General features: G+C 39.5%; 1 protein-coding gene across 1 annotated transcript in view; it reads right to left on the reverse strand.

Annotated features, from left to right (window-relative positions):
• Positions 1-22,439, reverse strand: part of pde3b (phosphodiesterase 3B) — a 50,068-nt gene that overhangs the window by 17,290 nt on the left and 10,339 nt on the right. The window contains 2 exon segments of the mRNA XM_051944872.1: positions 34-282; positions 1,171-1,221. Coding sequence (XP_051800832.1) covers positions 34-282; positions 1,171-1,221 — 300 coding nt within the window.

A 22,439-nucleotide genomic window follows, 5' to 3' on the forward strand; every position in this document is an offset into this window, starting at 1 on the left:
CCGGTCTGCAGCATTTCTACCACTTGTGCCCACCTTAATAGGTTTCCTGTCGCTCCTCTCAACGGAGTCCTCCACCTCATCGCAGGAATAGAAACCCGGGAAAGGGGTAAAAGGGTTGACTCTGGGGCGGCACGACCCCGAGAACGTCCCCATGAGGCTGGAGACGCTGCGCAGAGCGGAGATGGTGTGTGGAGACAGAGACGAGTCCATCAGCAGGTCCGACACCAGATTTCTGGCCTCGTTGATGACCGATAGATCCACACCGTTGCCACTCACTGCACCCTGTGATACGCACATACAGATACAGGTTAGAGAGCAGAGCAGCAGAGGCACCGTCAGTGTAGCACTTAAATTACACTCTGTTTACCAAGTGTTTGTGGGAAACATTTTGGTCAAACTGTGGCTTGTGTTGTCTACTAACATCCTGCTGGAATGTAGTGTAATAAGGGCAGACAGGCCGGGTGACAACTTAAAAAGCTGTTTGAGAGCAGTGGTATTGTGGTACAAACAATGGCATCATGTACACAGTGCTTATGAAGAACCTCTTCCTCTCTCCTCCTTTTGTTTGCTCCATCTTTATTTCTTTCAGGAATCCCATTTTTCCATCACTGACTTGGCTTTTATTTATGATTTTTAACTTCCTCTCAGTTCATTCCACCCCTGCTGTCCCTCATTCCTCTCCTCTTGCTCCCCACAGCAACTACAAGGGAGGAAACTACACTGTATCTAGAAGAGGTGTAACGTGACGTGAAGTGCTATACTCATATCTCCAGTGAAATGTTATAAATTCGAAGAGCAGGGTGTAATTCTTGCTTTTGTAGGGCAAGTTTCCTAAGAGAAGAAATTCTCACTGGACAAATAATGACTTTTGGTCTGTGGAGCTAAATTCTTAAATAGATTACACAAATAGTTCAAACAAGACCTAGAATGTCTGCGTAAGATAAAAATGTGGCATGACAGCGATTCCAAGGTCACTGCATGCAAGGTTTTACACAATGTGCATTTTTGCCTGACCAAAAAAAATGTCTGGAAAAGAACTGAATGTCCTAAAAGTGACTTTACACCCTGCTGGTGAACTATAGACTCCACTGTGTCTGACCTGTATTAGCCGTGTGCTTCCCATGTGAACCGTATCTTGAACATGTGAGCAGATTTACACACAGTACTGACCTGATACTGTGGCTTATACCAGTGCTTCAAATCCCAGTCCCACAGGATCATCTGAAAGCAAAAGAAAGCCATCAGTCAAACGTCACCGCTGTGCATGTGCTTGTGTGTGGGACAGAGAACATGACATGCATATGGACAGAACTGGCTCAGGCTTTGACCTGTGCTCCACTTTGAGCTCACTGTGTTACGACGTTTCAACGGGGCCACAGCAGGTCAGTAACAGAGCTAACCCAGCCTCTGCTCGCCTATTCTGCCTGTTATCTAAACACACAATGTAGTAACAGTTTACATTAAGGATTTCCTGCACCGCATGATGCACTTTCTACTACAGGTATGCTAATGCACGCTGCCGGAGCAACGGCAGACTGAGTCGTTCACTGAAAGCGAAAGGAGGAAAGCAAACCACTAAAACCACGGTGCTGCGTCTACAATGGAGCTATGAGATCTTATCTAGGTCCAACTACGTCAATCGGCAGCATTTCATCCTATCTGTTGGTAACCGCACAGGAGCTCTCACACATTACAGTAGTGCACGGTCAAAGTTGGCAGAGGTTGTGTAACACTACATTGCTGAACCTGAAATAAATAAACCTCTATGTCACGTACGGGTTCAATACAGATGTTGTTTAATTTAGTTCATTGTAGACTTACATTATAATTCTGCACATTCAAATACTTAACATGTGCTTTTATTTTTTTAGTCATGCAGCCTTACAAAAAAAAAGATTACTTTTCTTGTCAACACAGTAAATGCAAACATAAAGCTTCCTCACTGTGAGTCTAATCTGACATTCAAAAAGAAGTCCTGTCTTCATGTGTGCCATGTAAAATCCAGGCATTAAGCCTTTCAAAAGCCACAGCGCAGTCTCACCCCACACCACAAGAGGGAAGACGCAGAGGATTAAGTCGGACACGAAAAGTGCCGCCACAAACACCAAGAGCCTCATCCTCGCATGTAAACACACACCCAGTCATCTACTGTCTGCAAGAAACAAAACACAACAAATCATACTAAAAACACGAAAAGTAAAAACCATTCGGTCATATTGAGCAATACCGAGCGTTTCAAAGAGACACTTAAATGGGTTTTTTTGGTTGTTTTTGGGGTGAAACAAATTCACTTTATTTCAGGGAATTAAAGGATTTAAATTATATTTTTACAAATAAAATCTAAAGTGTTTTATTGCACTAATGTTCAACATTATGTGATTTTCCAAATCTATCAGAGTAGGTTTAATTTGATATGAAAAACACACTGTGTCACAGCAAAACAAGTCCAACGTTTAAATGCTAAAACTTAAGATATAATTGTGTGTGTGTATTTTTAGCTATATTATTGTTTTTGTTGTACACATACTGCAGATAAAATCTATACATGTGACTGTTAAATAGATCAGTGGGGCCATTCCACCTCCTCTAATCAGTAACTGTTTCATTGATCAAAGTGGGATGTTAGGAGTTTGTCATCAGCATCTGTACAATGCTGCCAAACATTTAATATGGCAAATAAGCCCTGCCATGGCAACCCGACATAGAGGCCAGCAAACAATGCTCCATACACCATGGCAACGAGATGGCGGGAGACGGCCGGAGGACAGAGTTGTTGGCCTTCTGCTTGTTTACAGAGAGAAACACAAGGGCTGAAACAGAGAGGGAGACGGGTAAAAGCTGAAGGAGAGGATGCTATTAAAGAAGGGATGGAGAGTAAAGGACTGGGAGCTACAGACGGAGAAGAAAAAAGGAAGCGAGATGCAACGAGATACGGTGTGCACTCTTGACACTCGGTGACGCGCTCAATGTCTGCAGTGTGTTACACGAGGAAGCATAGCATGTACACGATCTGCCAACACCTCACCATCACAGCACGTTCTTTTCTTTACATCTGCATAATCTGTGCACAGAAATATGGACTCTCCTGACTTTGACCGAGCTCAGAAACAGGAAAAACTGGCTGACTGTGAGCTACCACCATCACCATTAAAGCGACAAATGATTTACAGTGAGGCCCTTTTAGCAAGCAAAAGATTAAAATTCCTCAGTGAACAGGAGATATTTTCTTTAGGCATATTATAAGTACATGGCATGAGAACAGACACTTAAGACACCTGTACATAAAGACATTGTATTATTTCTCACCTCTAAGACATTGAGGTCTAACTGTGAAACGCTTGCACTAAAGTACGAACCCTGTTTTCACTTTATCCTACTTTGTACTGCAACAACATTTAAAAAAGGATCTATTTTACTTTCAACTCCACCAAATTAAATATAAATCAAGTGGTCCTCAAATAAAAATGTAAGTGCCAAATACACAGCTAGAGAGAGAAAATGTGTTAAATCTGCACTGAATTCGAAAAGCTACAGCGTAAAAACACAGCTTACATGTTTATCTATTGTAATAACAGGCTATTCTGTATAATATGTATTTTGAATTGAAATGTTTTTGGTACATTTTGCTCCTACTTTGATTTGAATGCAGGATTATTACCTTTAACAGTATTTTTACATTTTATAAATTCTCAATTAAAGGATCAAAAATACCTCAACTAAACCCCCAAAACTGGGATTTTATGGGAACATGTCTTCAGCTGGTAATTATACATGAATATCACAACAGAAAGCGTTTGCAGCCATGTCAGATGGCCTAGCTGTTATTTTGGTGGTGTGGGGTTGCCTTATAAATCTGTGCTATTTTTAATTTCTGGCTATATTTAAACACACAGCCATTGGTACGACCGATCATATTCTCTCGATCTGTGATTTTGCGCAACACTGTGCGCACCACATCAGCATGGTTATAAAGATTATTTACAGCACAGGTAGTTCCAGAACAGAAATAACTGGTCTATATTCATGCACCCTTGACACAGCACAGCCAAAGAGAATTCAATACAGTCAACACACACACAGGAAGACGTGCTTAAACGCTCAGGCAAAAAAAAAACAACTGTAAAATAACTCCTCATATGCACACACACAATTATTCAATGTGAGACAGGTCATAAATATTTCCTCACAGGAGTCAATAAACCCGTGCAAGCTATTAGAATGCTGGTTAGTTACACCTGTGTGTCATATTAGCTGGGCTCTGTGGTGCGAGAGGTGCTAGAACTGATAAAAACATGCTAATAAGAGTGTGGGGGCAGAGAAAAGGTATCAATGGCAGGCAGGCAGGCAGGCAGGAAGGCAGGGAGGGTATTTGTATGGAGAGGAGCAGGGCAGTGCTGACGTCAGTCTGCAGCGACACACAGCGTCAGCAGCCCTCTGCACATGCACACGCTGATAATGAGGACTGGGCTCTGGCTGTCGAGACACGCAGAGAGAAAAGAAAAGATGATATGGAGGGAGAGGGGAACAAAAGCACAAGGCTGGCTGGATTGTTTTGAGCCCATATTCAGGAAAACGAGAGGTGTGCAGAGAGAGTGTCCTATTCGCTGGACACAGCTTGAGCTGACAGGAAAGAAGTGAGACTGTAGCTCAGGCGGGTTCGCTGACGAAGGAAGGAGCAGACTGAGATTTTTAAAAAAAAACTGTCTATGAACTTTTGACTCTGACTCACGACACTACAGTCAACCAGACATTCAATGACCCCATATAATGCAATATTCTGCACTTCTCCCAGCTGTTCACTTGACTTTTGTTTCACTGAAATGTATCACAGAAATACTTGCTATCATTCTGGCTGATTTTTTAATTGATTCCAAGCAAACAAAAGCATGAACTGGCTGTCCATGAGAGGTGTGAAGAGTGTTCTGTCCCAGTGGAACCAGCAAGACAATCTACAAGTCCCAAGACTTGTAATAAAAAAATAATAGTCTTTTTGCATGAGTGTTGCTTGGCTCGGCAGCCCAACTGGGAAAAGCTCAGATGGCGGCCTGTGGCTGTCACCAGTGTCGTCAGGGTAACCTGGCAGGACCATGGAAAATTCTTTGACTAGGGAAAGGAGCTCGTTCAAATTGTCATCCCTCTCTTTCACACTCATCTACCACTTCACTGGACCTGGTGTTGTTCAGCGCCTGCCTCACACAAGCCGGCATCTAGAAGTGTCATTTGTAGTATCTGGAGCGACATGATCTTTTTTTCTTTCAACACTGTGGTGTTTTGTCCCATTTGGCACCAATCCACTGAAATAAAACAACTATGTGTCTCTAAAGTGTTCTTAGTGTGGTTGTAAAAAAATCCGCAAAACTTTTTATCACCACGGACAAACATGACAATAACCACTACTGGCTACTCGTACTGGCAAAACACCCCTCACAGCTATTTTTTTAATATCATCTCAACCCACAACAGTAATTTTAATTAATTATCAATTTAAGCCCCTCACTGTGTCTGCTATTGTCACATACAACAGAGTGAGCTGCTACTTCTTAGTTTTCATATTCTTATCTCCACAAACTACATCACATCGCTCATAATGTGTGCATTACGTACGACGTTTTTTCAAATGACACCAAAGATTTTCACAGTGGAAAAATTTATGGGTATTTATAGAAGCCAGCATGTGCTCAATGGGGAGACACTCAGGCTAATGAAGAGCACGAAATAGGCTTTGGAATCGATGTCATGTCGCACTGCATTCAGGGTATTTCAGCGGCTGATCTGCCACACTTGTCAGCAACTGGTGTTAGTTTACAAGCAGAGCAGAGGAGAGATGCAGATGCTTCTTTTGAGCACATATTAACACTGCATTTTCAACAAAAATGAACAGAAAACAATCACAAGTGGACAGCACGGTGGGGGAAGAGAATGTGGAGAAAATGTTAACTTATTGAGTGCAATTTATGAATGGCAGAAAGCAGCAGATGTGAAATACTGAAACTTAAATTTAAAAAAACATTGAAAGAGTGGCAGGCTATGAAAAGGGGAGTTTCATGACTTTCTACCTGTCTAGCAAGACACAAGTTGGGATTCACTGTTAACAAAGAACATTAAAACTGAAAACTAATTTTAAGTTGAATTTTTACCTAAAACTTTATTTGCCTTAGTGGAAAAAATAAGCAATGATATCCATCAGAAACCAATTTAATAAATGCAACAGTTGTACTTTCATTAGTCTTAGTGGGTAAGAAGCTAACATGTGCTAATATTACCCAACATGTATTTTATAGCTGATCACAGGAATGAAATGTACATGGTCTTGTTATTAATATTCCTGTTATATGGCCCATAATAAGTTTGGGTTGATCCAAATTGCACAACGATAAGGGTGTGATTTGATCAAAGGTTGGTTAGATTTAATACAGACTCCAGCAGAAAGCAGTTCAACTCAACAGCTCCCACCCTGCAGTTCATGATTAATAACTTCACACTGCATATGAAATTATTAATTTACCTTCTAAATCTACTGGTGGCTTTCAGAGAAATCACCACATCACCTGTAAATATGGCTCACATCTTATCAAGTGAAAACATTACCTTATAAAGCTTCCAACATCCACACTGAAGATAAACCCAAACAAGTGATCTCTAACAACCCGCTACGTAGTACTATTACCTGCTACATGGTAGTATCACCTGTTACAAGTATCACATGACATGTGATACCACCAGATAAGCGGATCTAAAGCACTATTTACATAGCATTAGGTTACTTGATACCATGTTCTCACATGCTACAGGAGGCTAACAAGGTAGCAACACTGAACTGTTGGCCAGCACCGACGGAGCCAGGGCAACCTAAAAACAAAACTGAGGCTCGAGGTCTTTTGTTCCCATTCCATGTTAAGATTAGCCTAGCCACGCTAGAAACCCACGGCAACAAATTTAATTCTCTGCCAGGGACGGTCTAGTTACCCTCGGTAAGCCTCGAGGTTGGATGCTCCTAAAACTGGCTGACAAATCACCATGAAGTGTAGAGTCAGAAGGCAGGCGTAACTAAGTGACGACAGAGGCGCGACGATTCTGACAGAAACAACCGGAAACAACCATAGAAACAAGGATAGACAAGAAGATGGCTGCGCACAATAAACAGTTATCTTTCGACTCGGCTTTGGCCACAGCCCTTAAAGATTTAAAGCTAAAATTCAACTTGAAAGATAAACAAAGGATAAGATAAAAAAGATAAATAAGGCTTCACCGAACTCCCGCATCCTCTGATTTCCGGCGCTCTAGGAACTACGTCAGCCTATTCGTTGCGCCGATTGGTTGTATACCTACCCAATTGCGGCAGAGTGATTTGAAAGACAACCTTTTAGCCCGCCTCACTCCCTGTCGAGAGGTCCTAGACCCTTGCGTCTTCAGACCTGGGTCTAGCGTGACTAGGCTATGTTAAGATGCCTGATCTGAAAAGAGTTTGCACAACTTACTTTGATTACCCTCAACTGATCTGTTTATATGGCACAAGCATGGGCCAGACCATTTTTTCATTAAACCATCCACAAAGGTTGCATAACTAAAATATTTTACATAATTAGATGTTGAATCTTCATCGTTTTACAGGATCGACACGAGTCACTATTACACAGTGTGAAATCAATTTTCCAGAAAATGGAGAAAATTAATTTGCTTCTTTACATCCAAGCCTCACGCCAGATTACATGAGGACAATATGCTCATCCGCAACCTGTGGACTAAATGAATATAGCATTTGCATTGCTATCTCGTAACACTCTACGCTGTAAAAACTGTCTTGACCTTCGTCACAATACAAGACACAGAAAATGTTCCAATCTTCCTTTGTTTCTTTCTAATCAGTCATTTTGCTGTTCTCTGAGGATTATGCTTCATTTATTCCAGTTTCCTTGATAAGTTGCAGATGCTTTTTCATGTGACCCCACTGGCCCAGAGTATAATGAGTGAATGGCGAGCAACAGTCCCATTTGTATACAAAATCATGGCTGTTTGGGAGACTTCTCCTTCACTCATGTACCTGTACCACCTACACAAATATTGTAAAGCAGTGCATTTATTCAGTGTTAGTATTTTCTGGCGAATTGCTGTAAATTAGTGGATGACTTTCTGGGATTCCAAGCAGTTTTTCACCCATAATCAGAGTTTTCTGTGCTGTATATAGATATCCCAGAGGGTAGATAGTAAAGACAATTTCAGTATAACCTCACAGTTTTCAGTTTTGCATTGATTTCATGTGACCTATTTATCCAGATTACATTATTGGCAAAAATAATGCAAGACAAATCATAATAAGACTTTGGTTAAGCAAAATCTGGACTGTGGCTTTGTCCTCGGGATGTCATGAGAACAAGTGAGGTTTTATGAAGGTAACAAAATCTGCCTAAAACTGTATCTCGAGCAGCAAAGACAGGAAACCAAAGGAACTTGCACAAAACCAAATGACTGATCAACTACAACACTAATCCAGAGTCTGCCTGGCCTACATCAGCAGAGCTCCCTCTCCTTGAAGACTTAAACTCACATGGTGGTAGTTTCCTGCTGCAGAATGAGTAGCCTCCACAGCTCTCTCATCTTCTATCTCAGGGGCATAGTATGTGGTTTTACTATGGCGCTTTGTTTACATGAGTCAGTGGACCAGTAGACGTACAGCACACAGCCTATGGACACACACCCACTAATTCCTTTGAAGCAGGAAAGATAGCTCTTGCTGTCTGGGTCTGTTGGAAAAAAATAACAGATGGACCAGAGCAAAGCTAACACAGAAAATGAGTGGAAGAATTACAACTGTTCTCAATGAGATTTCTGGAAGGAAAAATTGCCAGCCAAGCGGATGGTGCTTCTTCACAATACTGTTATTTCATCAAGGCCAAGAGACCACATGGAACTGATGTATTTTATCAGATATTTCATGATTTCAGCTCCAAATATTTTGCTTTATTGTGAAGGAAGTTTGAGATCATTGTTCGGAAAATTTCCCTCCTCACACCCCTTAGTGGTTAGTTGGTTGGACTTCGGTGTGGTAGAGACCAAAGGACCTGCAGATCAAATAAGGACGAAAAAAGCCGAAAAAGCTGCACGTGCTATTGAGTCAAAGCAAAAGGATGCAGGATGAGTTAGAGCAGAGAACAGTAAAAACACACGGAGGCCGAAGGAAGGGAATGTTAAAGCAGAAGTCACTCAAGGGGCTCTGATGCAGCAGGTGTGTCGTCATTTCAACAGGAAGTGGTGGAAGATACTCAAGGGTCCCAGCAGACCTGCCATTTTGTTGGACTGACTGTATATCTCAGTTGACCTTAAAGGACTTTTACATCTTACAGAAATATATGTGGTGAGTGTCTTTGTATCTGGGATACTGCTGTGACTACATCTCTAATTTTGAGAATGGAAAAGAATACACATGCAAAACTAGATAGCTAAGAACTTCCACCAGTTCACAAAAGAGTTACTAATGCTGTGACCTGCAAAAGTTGCTGACAAGTGTGAAAGGTATGTTGTCTAAAAAAATAAAACTGCCAAAATTACACCATTTATCAGAGCCAGAAACAGAGAGAATCATGGGATTTTGAACTTTTCGACGGCCCTTTAACTATTCGTCTATCATGTGCTGCTTTATTAGTAATAATAATATTAACAAGAAAAGCACTCAGAGAAAGCAGTACTCCGGTAAGACTGTTCAATCCATGACCTTGCGCTGAGCACAGGCGTGTGTTATGCATGTGTACGTTATGTACGGATTCCCAATCACCTGACCTAAATATGTAGCAGGGGGTGGGACATGATTGGACTTGGAAAAACCCTCTTTGTATCATTTCCAGTAAGTCGGCAGCGGTGGATTTGTAGCAGGATCGCAATTATGTGATCGTCAGCAGGCAGCTGATGTAGTGCTCACCTGTTGTCACTGTTACAGTGATGCCATGCCGCTATCAGACGCTGTGCTGCTACCTCAATGGAAATCCAGACTATAAGCCGCATTGCTGCCAAAATCTAATGAGGGGGTCTTTGTGTCATTTCTTCTCTGAAAATTTCATCCAAATCCGTTAGTCCGTTTTTGAGTAATGTTGTGCACAGACGGAAGGAAGGTTCATGTGTGCTGATTGTCACATAACTCCACCGTGTTCCTTGGCAGAGTAATAAATCCACGCTTAAAATCTTGACAATCCAAATCCCTTTATTCTACATGTCGCATTTAAGTTTTTGCCAAAAATAAACCATTTGCCCAAATCAGATTTGCTTTAGTGGTTCAATTGTGGACAAAAGTCACATGACAAAAATAAGAGCCTTTTCCGTTGAACTAGGCTGAACTGCAAGCTGTGTTTACACAAAGCACAAAGGAGAAAAGTATGAAAACATGTTAAAATGTAAGTAGTAAAATATTTATAGTATGCAGAGTTACCTTTAGTTTTCCAAGTATCAGCAACATCCATAGGCGCTAGTTATTTAAATGTTTTATAAAATAAATTATCAAAGAAAGTTTTTCTTTTTCATGATTCATGGCATCATAACTGTCATACAACACAAAAGATATTTATGTTCCTCTACTTCTAGCTGTGGTTGTGCTTTTTCAATGTAGGACTCTATACTAGAGTGAAAAATTTGCCCACAGGGAGCAAAACTGAAGCAAAAACTGGTCTTTATACAATGTAAATCAGAATAGCAAATAAAATGAGAAATGTAGTTGTGTCACCTTTTCTCCTATTTTTTACTCAGCCTAGTCAGACAGTGTCCATAGCACAGGTCTACTCTGGCAACACAGTTTAAGAATCCGAGCACTTCGACACATATTTAACAGCTTCGCAACAACGAGTCATTTAATCTCATCTATTCATTTTACTTATTGTCGTCACTTTCCGTTCTGATTGTACAATATGTTATCTTTGTTTGGGTACATAATCCTGCATAAAATGCTTTGAAGATCAACACGTGGAAGGAGCAACAAGATTGAGCAATAAGATTGCCAACATCTTCTGTTACGGCTGTTGAGAAGGAAAGCATTGTTACAGGTTTTTTGTAAAAAAAAAAAAAAAAGAAAAAAAAAGGGGAACTCAACCTGCAACAACAAAAGTCTCAGAAGTCATATGCTACAAGATGCTTATCAGTCCAGTTGATGAATAAAAGGATTCTTGAGTTCATCCTGGACTGACCTCATGTCTGTCAACATTCTTATTACCCACGAGTTTCCAGATGCACAATCACAAGAGGAGCGCATTTTTTAAAAAGACATTTCCGCATAAATTCAACTCAGGTGTGATGATGGGGGATGACAAAGAAACGGGACTGACCACAACACAAACAAGTTCACATATGAGAAGTAGCTTCTGCATTCCTGTAAAATTAGCAAACTTAAACAGATATGGCTGATGTTTCATTAACTGACTTCATGGTCCTTCTCTACTTGTGTAACTCTTACATGACATTGTGCCATTTAACCACTATTCCCACTTGTAGCTACTGTTCAGGATGTGTAATAAGAGTTTTATGAGAGTTTTCACATAAGGAGGTCACAGTTACTGACCTACAATTACTTTGAAAACAGCCAAAAGAATCATCTTGTAAGAAATCAGAAATGATTCTTGTATAATCTAGATTTTGTTTTAAACAAGAGAGAAGTAGCTACTAAAAATAGTCTTTTTAAAGTTACAGTGAAGCTACAGATCAGATTGATTTTAAGTGTTAGGACTGATGTATGTTGTTGAACATCACGTCCCAACCATAAATTAAAAAGTGAAATTGAGTCAGTCACAGTCCCCCAGATAATTACAGCAGGGCGTCATACATGCACAGCAGCGAGAGGAAAGCCAAAGAGGTCACGACGAAGTCTTTTCATCATCAGGAAATGGGACAGCAGCTACTTGGTGTCTGTCATGTTTGATGTTGTGGAGAATTCACTGAAATGGTAGAGGGAAAAGTCAAGTGCAAAAATACAAGTATGCTGCATTCACTTTTTATTAGGACATTGCTATTTTAAATGATAGGAGACGTAAACTATTCTCTGTGTTTTTGTTAGATCGTGCAACTTTACCTCTTGCTGTCACCAAACTGAAGATGACTTCCTGGTTTTAGAAGATAAAAATGTTTTGAATTCTTGTCTATGTTTAATTAACATTGTACATTGTCATTAATGTAAATGCAGTTTGCATTGAATAGAAGATTAAATCTTATTGGTTGTTAAAAGTATGTATTCTTATGGATGTAAAAAAATTAATAATATTCAGAACATTTGTTTGTTTCCATACATTTTCTTATTATTTAACTCAAAATAGTATTTGCATACCATTTTAAATGCAACTAACGGAACTATAAAGCAATAATAGCAGTTTTCCATATTTAAAATCTTTCTGCTGCTTCTGTTGTGCAGATTTTTATGCATCAAGTAATCAACACTACTGATCATTTAGAAGTCTTAATTCTCTTCAATTTTTCTATTCATTGTTATTAAGTTAAATACATGACGGTATTTTGATACTGACTGTTGATCATGTGACCCAGCTCTCTCATAGACTAAAACAGCAACAAAGTAGCTTATCTGCTACGCCCTTTTGATTCAAATGCCAGAGATAAAGAAAAAACGTCAAGGTGTTTGGCAGTGACGAGGAATTTGTAGCTCAGCAAGAGAAAAATCTCAGTCGGATTGTTAGCATTGACTCACACAGATGACGTTTCTTCAGCTGACTGCTTGCCAGACAGAGCGGAGCTTGCATAATGACAAATACAACATGCAGGAACAACATAAATGCCACAATATGAGTAAGGTCAACCCTAGTACGTCAATGATGAACTTTTTCCCACAATGGCATGTTTCATGCTCAAACGGCCCGTAACTTTTTGACTGTCTTCAACACCGAAACTCAGCAGGCAGGCGACTACCGATGCTGGCAAAATACACTCGCTGTGTTTTAAGACTGACAGAACCATAAAAAGAACACGCAAATGAAGCCGTGTTTGCATCTGTCTGACAAAATGCACCTGGGTCAATATGTAACTGAGGCACTTTTGAAGTCCATGAATATATCTTGCATATATTTTTATTACAAGCCAAAAAAAAACTGCTTTTTCTGTTCATTATGATCATGTCTTTACAAATGCCATAATTGTTTATTAAGGAAACAATCATTTATTAATTAAAAAATGACTGGATATCATTAAAATGTCAACTAAATAACCCTCTGAATTTAATAACAACCACCTTCTAATTAGCTAAACATTATTAAAATTAGCTTATTGAAAATTTGTTTTGATTGTGTTTTTTTTTTTTATTAAGTTGAGATCCTCATGACAGATGTTTCATTTTTGGCAATATATCAAATTTTATGTGGAAAATAACAAATTGTATCTGTGTCTGAGAAATCACTTTCACCTAAGTTACCCATTACAAAAACACCTCTCATGGAAGTGTGTTAATTCCAGATCACATGACCTGCTCCACATGATGTCATTTCCTCCTGAAGAAAAGACTGGCAAGACTCCAAGGCTTTCTGAGTTATTTAATATAAAGAGATGTGGATTTATGGCATGTCAACAGGTTTACTACAATATCTTTATAAATAACTTGCAATTTCAATTTTATTCAATTGCATATATAACATTTTAAAAGAATCTTTCTGTAAAAATGCCATGTGGTGTTTGTTTATAAGCGGCCATGTTGATTTTAGGCCTGAAAACAGCAAAAATGTCAACTATGTTCCATAAAGTCCCGCAATTATATATATTGACCCATCTGTCTATTTACTTTTACTTTTACTCAAACAAATGCTAGAAAGTATAAACAGCAGAGAATAGGTCATGTGATTAGTTTGGATGTGTTTGAAACCTTTACTTTAACAGCTTGATTAAGCGTTAACTGCTGCACACAGAGCTTGTCACAGTGCGCAGTCGACATACTTTAAATATCTTAGTGTAGTATATTCATTAACAGCTTGTCAAAAGTGATTTAAGTAATAGCCTACAGCTTAGTTAACCAAGTCAAATGAAACAAATAATGTGACTTTTTACAACTCTTCTGATGAAAATTTTACACAGCGCAACATATAAAGAGATTCAATCTATGCACGACTTTGGATCCACACTTACTGGAAACCACTCAGTAAATCAGAGCCTGTCCTCATAGAAAAAACGACCACATAGGTCGTCTGTACACGCCCGTATTACGACCGAGCGTTACGTATTGACGTTAAGCGATCTCTAGCAGTTGAGTAAATATCGACACTCCGGTGTCTCAGCTGAAACGTCACCATGAACAAACTTTTACCTAACACTATCCCTAACCCTAGCCCTAACCATAACCATAACCCTAAACCTGTGTTGCGAAAGTGAGGAAAAAGCCGTTTCACGAATTAAATCCCGTAATGCGTTCCTGTCTCCCGTAGGGGCGCTAACGTGAATACGCTCTCATGGGTCGTATTCTGGGGCACGTTACATACGACCTGTGTGGTCGTAGGAGTTTGAGGGCTTGTTGGTAAATCATGCCCCTATAAATAGTTGAAGGCAGTGCGCAGTGGAGGTTGCATATGCAGGTTACATTTTATCTGAGCTTAAATTTTCTGTTGACCTGGAACGCAGCAATTCATTGCTATCACAAGAGGTTGGCAAGAATATAGGCATGTATGACCTTTGAAAAGCGGTGGCAGGGAGCCCAAGTGTAAATACTCTGAATAGTACTTCTCAAAGTCCTTTCTGCTGACATTGATTTGCTGATCTGCAGGTTCATATAAATATCCCAGGTTTGCCGAGTGTTAACATGCACAATTATTAAAAGGTCCGATGACCTTGTGACGCACAGAATGTACAATCAGGCGTCATGTAATTTCATTTCATGAAAAAAATAGAAAATAAAAAACACAGTTGTTTATTAAAGTACAATAAGAACCTTCATTTTGTTTTCAATTTTTCCTCCTTCTTACAGATGAATCAGCTCAAAGTTAGCATTACCAAAGTCTCAGTATACAATCAGGGGACAAAGGTGATCTCAGTGTCGATGTTTTCTGTTGATACTGTGCCTCGTCCAAGATATGTCTGACATGCGGCACACATACACATGTAACAGCCTTTCCGTCTGCATGGCTTTAACATCTTCTCATTTATTATACGTGTTTATAGCATTTCTTTACAACCATTCAGCATACAGCAAAACTGTAATCCTCGTAAAGACTGCAAGAAAAGAAATTAACTTACTCTAAAAGTTTAAAAACTGGCAGACCGTTGATGTTATGAAATGCCCCGACCGCCTGTTTTTTTAACTTCCTTAACTCTTGACACATTCAAGCCATCAACTTTTACAAGACGGTATAATGTCATACAGTAAACTGTCACCTCATATGTGCACACTCCAGGTAGTTTAGTTTATAATGTGAGCAGCATAGTTCCAGGACGTACGTCACAATCATCAAAGATGAGGATTAAATTATGCCACTGTGGTGACCTTTCAGAGTTGTAAAATTCTTTCTTATTGTTTTGTAATCTGTTCTCTGGTATTTTGACATCTGGCAGGCGTTCATGGAGCAGATCTGATAACAGTGAGATGACAATCTGTTCATTTTTATGACAATCCGGGGAGAATAAGAGAGTTCAGAACATTTTGGACTGAAAGGTTTCACATCAACTGGTCAACTGGTGAAAGCAAACTCAATGTGTTTCTGTGCTGTAAATAAATTCCCAATTTGTTTTAATTTAGATTAAGTGCAAAGGTGTGATGTTTGCCCTTCACACACAACCTTTTTTGACCACTGTGGAGCCCGTGAACAAGCTATAGTTTGGAGGCTGGGAGGCCTCAGTACAACAGGAAGGTTATACCTGATATGGACATGAGAGCTGGACGAGGAAGGCTCGAAGCCTTGTAAGGGAACATCTGGTTTTATCATGGAATCAGTGCAGGCTCCTCTCATAAACACAACCTAACGCCTGAGCCCTGGAGCTCTGGCCAATAACAAGCATGTGAACACAAACGCCATCCATCAGAGCAGAGCAGCGGTAGGAGGAGTTCACAGGGAAGTAGAGAGAGCGAGACAGACAGAAGGAACAGCGAGAGAAGAGACCACAACACTGGTTAAGTAAATCATTTACAAGCAAGTGACCAACGCTGACTGTAGGCAGCTTCTCATTTCTCCTTTATGGACCGCATTCACAAAGCTGCCATTAAAGCTGAGGTGACAGGAGGGTTGAATAAAAACTAAAAAAAAGCTTAACGTTGTATACTTGTCAAGTTAAAGGTCAAAATCAATACAGAATGGGCCTCTGAAGCACCTCAACATCTGTCAGGCGAGTTGCTGTTAAAGTTATTTGAGGACACGTTTAAATAACTCGGTAGTTGTACACTATGAGAGCAATTTAACCAAATTCTCTTCACAGTTCTAGGCAAATTCATAGCGAGAGGCTGTTTGGGTGCTCCAAGGAAACAAAGGGCATGCTTCAGCCTGTTCTTTCTTACACTGTAGATCGTGGTGTGAAGGTCTGACTCGGATCAAGGAGGTAAAGGTCAGCATCATATCGGGCTCCTGCATGTACTTTTCAAAATGCCTCACAGCAAGGAGAGTTTTTGTTTTTTTTTGACGGAAACTCGAGCAGGACAATATTTTGAAGAGCTATAATAGGCTTTATATCAAACATTTAAAGCTGCATTCATCGATGCACTAACGCACACAAAACCAGGGAGGATCACTGCAAAACTTTGCAACTCTATGGGGCATTTTAGCTTCTTTTAGGCCACAATTTGGTTGCGATTTGGTTTTGATTGTTTTCCTGTACGGTTTAGTCTGTGCAGATCACCCCTCATGTCAACCCTAGGTGTTTTTTTTTTGTCCTCTTGTGGTCTGAAATCCAAGAAACCAGCTGTAAGGTATGTATTTTGCTGTTCTCATAGATGTCTTGATATTCTCACCATTTCTAAATGATAAAATATCAAAAATGTGCTCAATCACCCAGCGCATTATCGCATTTTTGGAACACATTTGATAGTTTGCAGCACTGTAACATGTAAGTGGCCAAATCCTGCAGCCACACAGCAACAGGTCACAAAATGTCTTTTGCTGCAACGTCCAAGAGCATGAGAATAATCCACCCTGGCTTCGTGCATGGGTGGGGTGTTTCGGTATTTCAACTGTGGAGTCCCTGGTGTTTAGCGCACACATAATGAAGTGAGACTGTCATCCTGCCATGAGGTCAGTGTGCTCTCAGTGACGAACATGGAGAACCTGCTGCTGGAGCAACACAGAAAAGAGAAAAATAGACCAAGAGGGTAAGGTCACGAGTTTGATGAAACAAAGGGAGAAAAGCGAGAAGGAGCAGCCGAGTTCACGAGTGATTTGGACGAAAATCGTATTTAGTGGATTTCATGAAACTATTCTGTACCTTGGAGCAACATTCTTCATCATTTAAAATCAAGGAAAACAGACAAATATCGGTATGTTACAACCACAAGCACTGACACCAAGCAGCTGATACTGCAAACTGTAAGGCAAAAGGTCAAAAAAGCACTTCCTGTCTTTAAAAATTAATTCACCAACATTACTTCAGTTTAAGCATAATAGATTTTTCTGCCATTTGGCGCCAAAGAATGACAGGGAGGATATTTGAGGGTGACCTTAATCACAGGAAGCATCACTCACACAATTCCTATTTTCAAAGACTGAGCACAGGATATTTCATTTATTTGCAGATACTTATCTTATGCTATTGATGCATTCAACAAACATAAATCTCTGAGCCGGCGCTGCTCATTACATTATCAATGAAGAAAATGCATCCTAAATGACTGTTAACCCTCCTGTTGTCCTGCTGGTCAAACTGACTGAAAATATATATTTTCACAGTGAAAACTTCCACATTTTCAATATTTTTGGGAAATTTCTGAATTGTTTTTGGTGGGAAAAAAAAAGTTAAAAAAAATGTTTCTTTAAGAACATTCAGAAAAAAATTTTTGAAGAACATTCAGATAAAAAAATGTTTTTAAAGAAAATATTAAAACTTTTACTGATACATGTAATCACTTTAAATATTTTTAGGATTTCTTTTCAAAGATATTTATTCATTTTTTGAAAATATTTACAATTTTTATTTTATTGTTTATTGTTTTAATTTTTATTTCTTGACAAATTTAGGGTTTGTTGTTAGCTTTTTTTTTAAATAAAGTTTTAAGAGAAACTTTTGAAGAATTTTCTTCCTGAAGATTATGCAAATTTTTATAAATTTGGTGAATTCTTTTTGCTGAATTTTTGGATTTTTTTTTTTCAGAGAAAAGAACAATATTTTTTGGTGCCAGTAAATGAGGACAACAGGAGGGTTAAAGAAACAAACGACAAGAAACACAACTGCTGTAATAGCACTGACTAACATGTGACCTCTGTCGCAGCAGACAGAGTGTTATATTAGTTGTCTTTTTAAATGACCAGTTTGATGCAGTTTGTAGTTTAAACAGTGAGTTGCGAAGCAGGAATAGTGGCTTTCGAACAACTGGGGTCTTCAATTAGCTTCCTCTTAATATCCTGCCTTAAAGTTGAGCAACAGACAGGGTGTGGGTCGGAGCATAATGCTGGAATCACTACAAAATCTGCATTTTACATTTTACACAAGCATAAAGCTGGAGCTCTGCACGTCCTACCTACATCACCTGAGACGGATGCCACATGACATAAACACTGGAACACTGGCTGACCGTCAGATGAGTCACACAAACAAACCTGAAGTAGGTTTACTAAACAGAGTGAAAGGGAACAAAGGTGAGGCCTACATGTACCCATTTTACCAAGATTTGTGTAGTACACAGTCTTTTTATTTTTGGTGTAACTTTCTAGTTATGAAAATGCTGTACGCTAGAAAAATTTGCTGTTATTTTTATGCATAACGTTTATTAAAAAAATAAGAGAAATCAAGAGAATATAACAGTGCAAATAATAATTGCTAAGTGGAAAAACAAAGTTCCTAAATACACTTGACGTCTATCTACATGTTACACGACATATTTGGCTCTATTTTTCCCCATAACATTCCAGTTTGCTCTGTGAAAGAATCTGCATAACACCTTTTAATTTCCATTTCCTAAATGCGAACTGTGACAACATTTATATCACAAAAATCATCTGGTGCGCTGGATTCTAGATGGATAAGTCATATATCTGCAGTTTCATGATACGTATGATCATCCTAAGGACACCCACGGAACATTTCACCACAGTTAAAGTAAGTAAAGCTACCTAAAGGACTGTTTTGGAGAGTAACATTCCCTGTGTGGCTCGTTGAAGTGACTTTTTTCACAGCTCTGTTGCCTCATGACATGCAAAGAGCCAATTTTACTTTATTTTTTGCACAGAAAACCAATTAGTGTGTCCAAAACATGAAAAATAATGTTCACTGTAGACAAAGATTTTGGCTGAGATTCTACAAGGCACCATTTTGAAATACGATACTTTTCCCAGACACAAACCCAAACTTCTCTGTATATTTTTATTAACGCTGTAATACTAAAACAGTGAGCAACATGGAACAACTTCTTTTTCAAGAGAGGACCAGTACTTAATATATTTGTATTATTTTCCCCCTAATATTCTAAAAAACAAGAAAAAAATGATTCCCTATTGTTTTGTCTCTTTTATTAAAAGGAACCAAAAATGAGTTAGAAAATATAATCATTTCATTTACACTGCTCTGTGCAGCCTTTTATATTCTACATGTCCATGGAGATGATGATCAGTGCATCCATAAATGTGTGGTATCCTTGCACAAAAAAGCTTCTTTTCCTAATCACTCTTCAAAGATATTGTTGCATCCTCTTTCAAACTAATCTGGTGGTGACTTGCAGGTGTCGAGCAGCTCTGCATAGAAGGTGTGTTCAGTCACACACCATGCTTTCTGTTTTCAGTGAACAAGCTTCAGCGATCAAACTCAGTCTGGACCACAATGTTTCACACGGTAGTAAACAGTTGTTCTTGCGGTGGGTGCCAGCTAAAAACATCATTAGAAACACTCTGCTTGTACGATTTAGTTCTTTTAAAAATTATTTTATGTCAGACGATCGAAGAGGCGCAATAACAGGAAAACACTAATGTTTATCCATATTCTCTTTTCAGTTTTCTATATTTATTCAGATCTGGAAATTACTCAAATGAACCACATTTCACTACATTGCAAATGAAACCTGAATGTTTCTCAGTGATGCTTTTGGCTACTGCAGAGATTTTTTTGTTTTTTTTAATGGAGCAACCTTTATTTGGGCAAGCACCTACTGTGGTATATTTCACTTAAAACTTTATTGCAGACAAATTTTCACTTTTCATTTTGGTTTTTTTATTTGTGCACTATAACAATACTTCCATAACGTGGAAAATTAACAAAACATTTATCATTATAATGGGGATTTACATGTAAAAATCTAATTTTGTGAAAAACACAATGACTGTTTTGGACCTACTTCCAACAAGTGATCTCAGAGACAATTGTAGCTAAGATGATAGCCTGGAAAACTTGCAAATGTATTTAGCATCATTTCCAATTTGCTTTAAGCCTGTTTATTTGCTACCTACAGACCTGATGTGTTTGCATTTTTAGATCACTTGGCAACAGGAACACAAAACCTTCTATATGATCACTGTGGCTGGTAGAGTTCACCTTATGACGCACACACTGCATCTTTAATCCATGCCTACCCCCTGCCAACCACTGCTGTCTGCAGCCGAGCATCCAGTGCCTAATGCCCCGTGTCTGTGGTACCCTGCCAGAGCGCCTGCTGGTGATATGTGGCATCAAGTCCACTGCTGATCCAGTTGATCCTTTGATACAGGGTCGGGACAGATAAGGACAAAGGAGGGTCAGACTGCAGCAAGCAATCCAATGCATTCTATAATCTATCGCCATAAATGAGACGACTTTTAAAAGCTTTTACCTTGTGTGTAAACACATTAATATCTCTGCGTTTTGAAACAAGATTGAATTTTTGGATGGTCTTACCACCATCCCTGAATATCGCTCAAAAATTCTCATGATCTACATCAAGTCAAGGCCTTTACAGGAGGGAGCAGTAACAGTTTTTGGGTGGGCCACAGTTCTGACTGTATCTGAACCGCACAGTGTGCATTAGCTGCAGACAGGGGGCATTTGATTAAAACCCTTGCTACTTATTCACTCCGCCATCAGTGAACTCCATACGACTGGCACAAACACCTATCTCTGCCCGTGGACCTTCCAGTCTCTGCCGGTGCTGGTTTATCTCCTGCAGCAGCCTCTATCAGCCATAATTACTGACATCACAGCCTTCAGAGCACAGATGCAACAGACATGACATGTCCTCTGCTGTATATGGACTGCTAAATTACTGCGTCATCGCTCTCTAATACTTCTCACAAGGATACCGGCTCACGTGTATCAAGAAAGCACAAGCAAATTAGTTGGGTTCAGTACCGTAGCTTTGACGCACACAACAACGAGTAGCAAAAAAAAGAGGTGCATTATTATTTTAATATGAAATGTAGATGATGTGTTTGCTTGGTGTGACACAGATTTTGTGTGTCGGTGAAGGAGGAGAGGTGATACAGGTCTCTGAGAAGTGATTACCCAGATCAAAAGCAAACTTGGCCAGACGGGGGGAAGATATCAGTCAGAAACCTTCGTCAGACACAAAATCTACCTACAAAATCGCACTTACATTGCACCCTGATGGAAGGGGGGGATCTTTCATTTCAGTCTGTGTTTGTGTGCTTGTGTGTTGGGGGAGGGGCAGACGGGGGTTAAAGTGAGAAAGAAAAGGAGACAGCGACAGACTAAAGAAAAAGTGAAGAAAAGGGGGTGGGGATTGGCCGGGAGCAGTTTCTTCCAAAAAAATATTTTTGTCTCAACCTCACCATTCCACTTTGAAAGATTTCCTTTTTTTTTTAAAACCATAACCGTGAATTTGAAATTGTGCACAGTTATTGGAAATGGCGATCCTGTTGGTTGGAGTTAGGGTTTTCATTGCAGTGACTAAGAGTGCTTCACAGTTTTGCCCTTTTCAGTGGGATCTGCCCTCAGCTGCTAAACACACACAAGCCCTCCTCTGTAGCTGCGGCTGACGTCAACCGTCACTTAGCAACAGCCTTTTGGTGTAAAAGCAGCAGTGCTGACACCGTTTTCAAAAGAGGCGCACAGAGAGAGAGAGAGAGAGAGAGACAGAAAGAAATTCAGAGAGAATGAGAAACAGAGATACAGAGAATAAAATGAGGGAGGGGGGGAAAAGTGGAGGGAGAAAGTGAGTAAAAATTTTGGAGATTGCTGTATAACGCTTTAGTGAGAATGCAACGCAAAAACGATAATTGTAATCGGTTTAAGCGCCGCAGAGAGCTGAAAACAATTTAAGAATATTGAAGGAATAACTACGTTCTGTCAATAAAGTTGTCTGGAGACTATTAACAGTCAGTAAAAGCCGTGGCATGTGCTCATTTAAATAAAACTTAAATTTA

The sequence above is a fragment of the Acanthochromis polyacanthus genome, chromosome 2 (genome assembly GCF_021347895.1).
Source record: "Acanthochromis polyacanthus isolate Apoly-LR-REF ecotype Palm Island chromosome 2, KAUST_Apoly_ChrSc, whole genome shotgun sequence".
NCBI lineage: Eukaryota > Metazoa > Chordata > Actinopteri > Pomacentridae > Acanthochromis > Acanthochromis polyacanthus.